We start from the raw sequence: 7,519 nt of genomic DNA, 5'->3' as shown, positions 1-7,519 counted from the left end.
GATAGGCCGCTAGCCCAGTTAACCAAAAGAAAGAGCACCCCCAAATCAACAAAATCAGAGATGAAAGGGGAAATATCACAACAGATACCAAAGAGATCCAGAACATTATAAGGAAATATTTTTAAAACCTATATGCTACTAAATTTGAAAATCTGAAAAAAAATGGATATCTGAAATCATGGGAACCTCCAAAGTTAAACCAAGAACAGATCAACAGTTTAAACAGACTCATAACATATAAGGAAATTGAAACAGTAATACAAAGACTCCCAACTAAAAAAAGCCCAGGCTGAGATGGATTTACAGCAGAATTCCTCCAGACATATAAAGGAGACCTCCAACAAATACTACTTAAATTATTCAAAACAATAGAAACAGAGGGAGAACTCCCAAATTCCTCCTATGAAGCCAGCATCACTCTAATACCCAAACTGAATAAAGACACAACCAAAAAAGAAAACTAGACCCATATCCTTAATGAACATAGATGCAAAAATTCTCAACAAAATACTTGAAAACCGCATAAGACCGACATATCAAAAAGATCATTCACCATGACCAAGTAGGCTTTATCCCAGCGATTCAGGGATGGTTCAATATATGCAAGTCAATAAACATCATGATCATATAAATGGACTCAAAGACAAAAACCGCATTGTCATCTCAATAGATGCAGAAAAACCTTTTGACAAAATCATGCATTTATGTTCAAAGTCCTAGAGGGAATTGGACTAGAGGGAACATATCTCAACATAATTAAAAAGCCATATATAACAAACCCACAGCCAATATTCATTCTAAATGGAAAAAAACTGGAACCATGCCCATTAAAATCAGGAACCAGACAAGGATGGCCATTATCTCCACTCCTTTTCAACATAGTGCTTGAAACTCTTGCTAGAGCAATAAGACAGGAGAAGGAAATTAAAGGAGCACTAATTGGAAAAGAAGAGGTCAAACTATCACTTTTTGCAGATGATACTATACCTAAGAGATCCCAAAAGTTCCACCAGAAAACTCCTGGAACTGATCAATACTTTCAGTATAGTGGCAGATTATAAAGTCAATCTACAAAAATTAATAGCCTTTCTATAGGGAAACTGACGTCTTCTTCTAGCCTCCACTGGCACTGCACAGAGCAGATACTCTTACATACATGCAGGCAAAACACTCACTTACATATGCACATAAAATACAATGAAATAAAATAAATATCTACAGACATTGATGAAAATGAGGAAGATACCAGAAGATGAAAAGACTTTCCATGATCAAGTACCGAAACAATTAATATTGGGATAATGACCATCCTACCAAAAGCAATATATAGATTCAAGGCAATCCCAATCAAAATCCCCATGACATACTTCACAGAATTTAAAAAAATCCATCCTTAAGTTCATATGGAGGCACAATATACCCCGGATAGCCAAATCAACCCTGAGCACAAAGAGCAATGCAGCAGGGATTACTATACCAGATCTCAAAGTACACTACAGAGACATAATCATAAAAACAGCATGGTATTGGTGCAAAAACAGACGCATAGCTCAATGGAACATCATTGAAGATCTAAAACTCAAGTACATGCAGTTTCAGCTACCTGATATTTGACAGAGGTGTAAAGAACACACAATGGAGGAAAGACAGCATGTTCAGCAAATGGTGCTGGCAAAACTGGATCTTCACCTGTAGAAAAAATGAAACTAGATCCTTATCTTTCACCTTGCACAAAAGTCAATTCCAAATGGATAAAAGACCTCAATTTTGAAACTGGAAACCCTGAAACTATTAGAAGAAAATATTGGCAGTAACTTACAGGATATAGGTGTAGGAAAGGATTTTCTAAATCAGACAGAAGTTGCTTAGGAATTAAGGTAAGCAATCAAGTGGGACCTCATTAAACTAAAAAGCTTCAGTACAGCAAAAGAAACAATCAAAAAAGTGAAGAGAAAACCCACAGAATGGGAAAAAAATCTTCATCAGTGATACATCTGACAGAGGTTTAACATCCAGAATATATAAAGAACTCACAAAACAAAGAATTGAGAAACCAAATGACCCAATTAAAAGATGGGCTAAAGATCTAAACAGTTCTCAGAGAAAGAAACAAAGATGGCTAAGAAACGTCTCAAAAAGTGTTCAGCATCGTTAGTAATAAGGGAAATGCAAATTAAAACCACCTTAAGGTATCACCTTACCCCAATAAGACTGCCTAGGATCAAGAGAACCAATGATACCAAATGCTGGCAAGGATGTGGAGAAAAGGGGAACGCTCATTCACTGCTGGTGGAATTGCAAACTCATGCAACCCCTATGGATAACAGTGTGGAGAACTCTTAAAAACCTAAAAATGAACCTACTATATTGACCCAGTTATACCACTCCTTGGCATATACCCAAAGGACTCATCCTATTGTAGAGACACTTGTACATCCATGTTTGTTGCTGCTCTTTTCACAATAGCTAAGAGATGGAAGCAACCTAAGTGTCCCTCAACTGACAAGTGGTTAACAAAAATGTGGTATATTTACACAATGGAGTTCTATTCAGCAGTAAAGAAAGATGAAATAATGAAATTTGAAGGTAAATGGATGGATCTAGAAACTGTTATACTAAGTGAAGTAACAGATTCAGAAAAACAAGTGACATATGTTCTCCCTCATATGTGGCTCCTAGTACCAAATTCTTTTAAATTCCAGGTCCTTTTCATAACATGATGCTATACAGCAGTCCTTTCTGCATGAAATAACTACCATCATCACAACTTCTGCTGAGCCTGATCGCTAAACATAGCCACAATTGGGCTTGTTCATGGTTGTGTTCGTTCATTAAAGGAGTGCCAAGCAGGGTCACTGAACCTTCACCTGAGTATCCAGCCATTCTTCCCAGCCAACTAGTCCAGCCTTGGAAGAAAAAAGAAAAATGAGGAAGAATCCAATAGAGGGATGCTTTTGGAAGTCCTTGTCAAGAAATTCCAATGAACTCTCATATGAACATTTGGAAAATTGCCTTGTTCTGCTTTTTTCTAGTTCCCTGTCTAGAACTTGTAATGGTAATTATTCTTGCCTTTACTTCTCCTTCACATCTCCCATTCATGATTCAAGGACTTTCTTCTCCCTTTAGAGACAAGCGTCCCTGTTCAGCATGGAAGAAGCCAGAATAGTCTGTGTCCTGATTCCCTATTGGCAATTTAGGTAATCTCTTCAGAGGATGGTGTGATAAGAATAGGAGGTAAGAATTGGCTAGGCCGTTAGGGTAAAAAGACCCCAAAGAAAAGTAGCCAGTCTCTTGGCTAAAAGTCAAAATGTTCTTGGGCCTTTTAGTAACATACTCTGTTCCAAAGGCCAAAAATGTCAAAAGTATTTGGGAGCTTGAATCTAATCCTTAAAAGATTTTAGGGTTACCTCTTCAGAGGGGGGAATGTTGGAGGGACGGAGTGGGCATGGATTTGATCAAAACACCTTATATGCATGTGTGGAATTCTCAATAAAGTTATTGTAAAAATTTTTTAAAAAGTTAAGTCACTTAAAAATAAAAGATCTCAACAGCATGACTGAAGGAAAATCCCCACCCATGCCCAGAAATTCGTGCTGCAATAAGCAGCTCTGTCTGATTCTCTTCTCTTTGTATCCTACCAGAATACCTACTTCAGCCCAGTACAGTTGCAAGGATCTGCAGTATCTGTGTTAACGTCCTTAATTTTGCCCACATCTGTATTGAAAAAAGCAGTGCTCTGCTTTGCAATCCATATTATGCCTCCCTCAACATTTACCCTCTCCCTCTTGCCACTCCCCCTCTCATTTCCTGGCATCAGGATGGCTGAATTTCTATTGACAGCCTTTGTCACCATTGGCTGCTCTCATCTGGACTTGGGTTTAGTTACTTCCCGGCTCAGCAGCTCAGTGACTGCAGCAGATCCTGCTTTACTCCCTGATGTCAGGGTGAGCTGCGTGGCCTCCTCTCCTTAGACCTGGTCAGTCACCCCAGTCACTTTGCAGATGCACATCATCCCTGCTTATCTGTATCACAGCTTTGCTATAACTGTACCCTTAGGTCCTTAGTGGGTCTGCACATATGTCCTTGTCAAGGAGGCCATTTTTCTTCTTGTCTTATTTGAGTTCCAGCTTTAGTATCAATTTGCTTCTGGCTGCCTGCTTTCCCCATAGTTATCTGGAGCCTCACAGCAGCCCAGGTACCTGGAGGGAGTCTTTACATTCCTTCCTTGGAAGCAGTGTCTCCTTTGATGTCCAGAAGGGATGAGTACTTTTCCCTTCCCACTACCACATCACCCCAGCTTCTGCAGTTGACCATGGTAGAATGCTAGATGAAATCTTCCTGAGCCTCTTGTGAAATATGAAAGGAGAGAGTGAGCCAGTGAGTAGGGAACTGCTGAGAACAAAGGAATGCTCTGTAATAAACCCTGTGACTATTACGGCCAGAGACTACTGCCTTCATACTATAAGAGCCAATATTAAGCTCCATGTAAGTGCCCATCCTTTTATCCTAATTATCTTCTTTTAAAGAGTTGGTCTACTTTGTAATTGTAATGATTGAACTAACACACCTCTTGAGGGAATTGTTGCTATCCCCCTCTGAGTTATTTATTGACACTATTTTACAACTAATATCTAGTCTTAGTTAAAGTTAGCTCATAAGTGATTATTAAATTTCTGTTTCTGCCTTTAATCATCCTGTTTAGATTGATAGAGAATTTAAAGTCCAGAACGCCTTGCTTTCTGTTGGATTCCCTGTTCCTAGGCCTTTACTGTACTGCAGTGATTCTGCCATCATTGGAACGGAGTTCTATGTGATGGAACATGTGCAGGTAAGCTAGCAATCTTATTCGGTTGTTGCTCTTATTTTAATTACGAAGTTAGTTATGACATTACTTTAGGTGAAATGCTGTTGTGCTCATTAACGATATTGTTTATTCAACATTTTTTTTAATATATTTGAGACAGGGACTTCTGTAGCCCAGCTGGCCTGGAACTCAATATATAGGCCTTGTACTCAGAGATTCACCTGCCTATGCCTCCCAAATGCTAGGATTAAAGATATTTGCCACCACACTAGGCTGTTTAGTCAACATTTTAATCAGTTTCCTTTGCAACTGCTTAAAATTTTGTTTTCCTTTGAGCACACACAGCGAGGAAGGACTGAAATGCATTAGGAACAAATTTAGTCATTAGGTTATATTGACTTATTCTTACATATTCCTCTAGGTGTCAGTAAAAAGCTATTTATAATGGCAATGGCCTGTCAGGAAGGTGGTGTGTGTGTGTGTGTGTGTGTGTGTGTGTGTGTGTGTGTGTGTAGGGGGTTACTCCATATAGAAAGATCAAACATTTTCTTTGGGATTGTGTCTATGAGTTAGGAGCAGTTGGGGTCTGTAGGTTCATCCTGGTGTATTGTGCCTTCGGCATGTATACTCATATATTACACAAGTAAAGCTATGTAACATATTCTGTAAAGTGTTGGTTTTGTTTGTCAAACATTTAAATGAACCTCTGTGCTTACTCAATAGGGTCGAATCTTTCGTGATTTTTCAATTCCTGGAGTTAGCCCAGCAGAACGTGCAGCCATCTATGTGGCCACCATAGAAACCTTGGCTTGGCTACATTCACTGAACATACAGTCATTGAAACTGGAAGGATATGGTGTAGGTGTTGGGTACTGCAAAAGACAGGTAATGTGTCTACATAAATGTCCTCCAAGATACCTTCCTTTGAGTTATTGGCCAGGGTGGCCCAAGAGACTCCCAGACAGTAACCCAGCATAGACCCGGGAAAATGAACAGCAGACCCCAATCTTATCTAAAGGAATATTGACAACTGATTGCTGCTAGATGAGGAACAGCTGATCCTCCTAAAACAAGGATCTCTAGATAGGCTGATTAGATTCAGCGGATAGACAAGCACTGGGGAATGGCTGGGGGCACTGACAACACAGTGGACAGTAACAGGGATGACAGAGTATATGGGCTCCAGTGGGTAGAGGTGGGAGGCTATGGGAGGGTGCCATTTGAGAAGTGGGTATATAGATGAATAAGATGGTTTGGGATGTTCTGTATGATATGCACAAGAAAAAATAAACAAATTTTTTAAATGATTTATATTTGAGGAGGAAGCATAAAAATTTACTTCATGTTGATTAGTAGAGGCGATAAACATTACCAGTGAAATCTACCTGATGACTTTATATCCATACACAGGTGCCAAGGATCCAAGTGTAACTGACTGTGACTAGTAATAATCAGATATATAGAGATTACAAACGCATGTGCAAACATCTAAGTGTTAGTACATTAAAACTGTTAGTAACAGTCTATCTGTAGGAAACAGTATATTTTAAAATGAAATGGAGATCTTTTTTAAAGATTAAAAACTCATTCAATTTTATGTCTTATAGGGCTTATACTGAGTTCAATATTGTATAACGGTAACTCTATTAATGCAACTGTGTACCTAAAATTTTAAAGCCACTTTTTTTTGTTTTTATTGGTTGTTGTTTGGTTTTGTTTTTAAATAAATAATTTATTGAGAATTTCATACATGCATATAAGGTGTTTTGATCAAATCCATGCCCACTCCCTCCCCTCCAGCTCCTTCCATATCTCCCCATCACTTTTTTTCTGATAATTTCATGTACTCTTTCCTCTTAACTTTTTTAATGGGGCTTTTGGCTACTCTAACATTCCCCCCTCTGAAGAGGGCACCCTAAAATCTTTTAAGGATTAGATAAAAGCTCCCAAATATTTTAGACATTTTTGGCCTTTGGAACGGAGTATGTTGCTAACAGGCCCAAGGACATTGTGAGTTTTAGCCAAGAAACTGGCTACTTTTCTTTGAGGTCTTTTTACCCTAACTGCCTAGACAATGCCTATCTTCTATTCTTATCATACCATCCTCTGAAGAGGTTACTCAATTGCCATTAGGGAATCGGGATGCAGACCGCTCTGGCTTCTTCCATGCTGAACAGGGACACAGGGTGAGGCAATTGGAGTACCCCTTCAGTGGGTCTATCTAAAAGACTCCTAAATTGCATAACTCTTATCTCTAGGGGGAAAAGAAAGTCCTTGAATCGTGACTAGGAGATGTGAAGGGGAAGTAAAGGCAAGAGTAATTAGCCTTACAAGTTTCAGCCAGAGAACAAGAAGAAAGTCAGAACAGGGCAATTTTCAAATGTTCACATGAGAGTCCACTGGAGTTTCTTGACGAGTTTCCAAAAGCATCCCTCTATTGAGTTCCTCCTCATTTTTCTTTTGTCTTCCAAGACTGGACTCTAGAGTGATGGATTCAGGATTTGCTTTCAGGTATTTTGATAGCTGTTGGAGTGGTTAGAATCAGTGTCGGTTCCCTCTCAAAGGCTTCTAGATAGAGTGAGAAAACAAATTTAGCCACCATTTTTGAACAATAGTGGGTTGTCTCCCTTATCAGCAGGTGGGCACTACAGTATTGCAGACCAAGATTTGAAGTCTTACATCTGAGCAGCACTTTCTGCTTAGAAACAAAATCAT

The 7,519-nt window shown here is 39.0% G+C and overlaps 1 protein-coding gene across 2 annotated transcripts in view; it reads left to right on the top strand.

Moving 5' to 3' along the window:
• The window catches only part of Acad11 (acyl-CoA dehydrogenase family member 11), a 109,465-nt gene that overhangs the window by 17,608 nt on the left and 84,338 nt on the right, over window positions 1–7,519 (top strand). For both annotated transcript variants that reach the window (XM_008832670.3, XM_029563362.1), the window contains exons 4-5: window positions 4,703–4,828; window positions 5,528–5,689. In XM_008832670.3, the coding sequence (XP_008830892.1) occupies window positions 4,703–4,828; window positions 5,528–5,689 (288 nt within the window). The remainder of the gene's footprint in view (window positions 1–4,702; window positions 4,829–5,527; window positions 5,690–7,519) is intronic.

Source organism: Nannospalax galili, unplaced genomic scaffold (assembly GCF_000622305.1).
Source record: "Nannospalax galili isolate Female #2095 unplaced genomic scaffold, S.galili_v1.0 scaffold3296, whole genome shotgun sequence".
In the NCBI taxonomy this organism is placed as follows: Eukaryota; Metazoa; Chordata; class Mammalia; order Rodentia; family Spalacidae; genus Nannospalax; species Nannospalax galili.
Note: the sequence above shows the minus strand (reverse complement) of the source record. Positions and strands in the feature narration are given on the sequence as shown.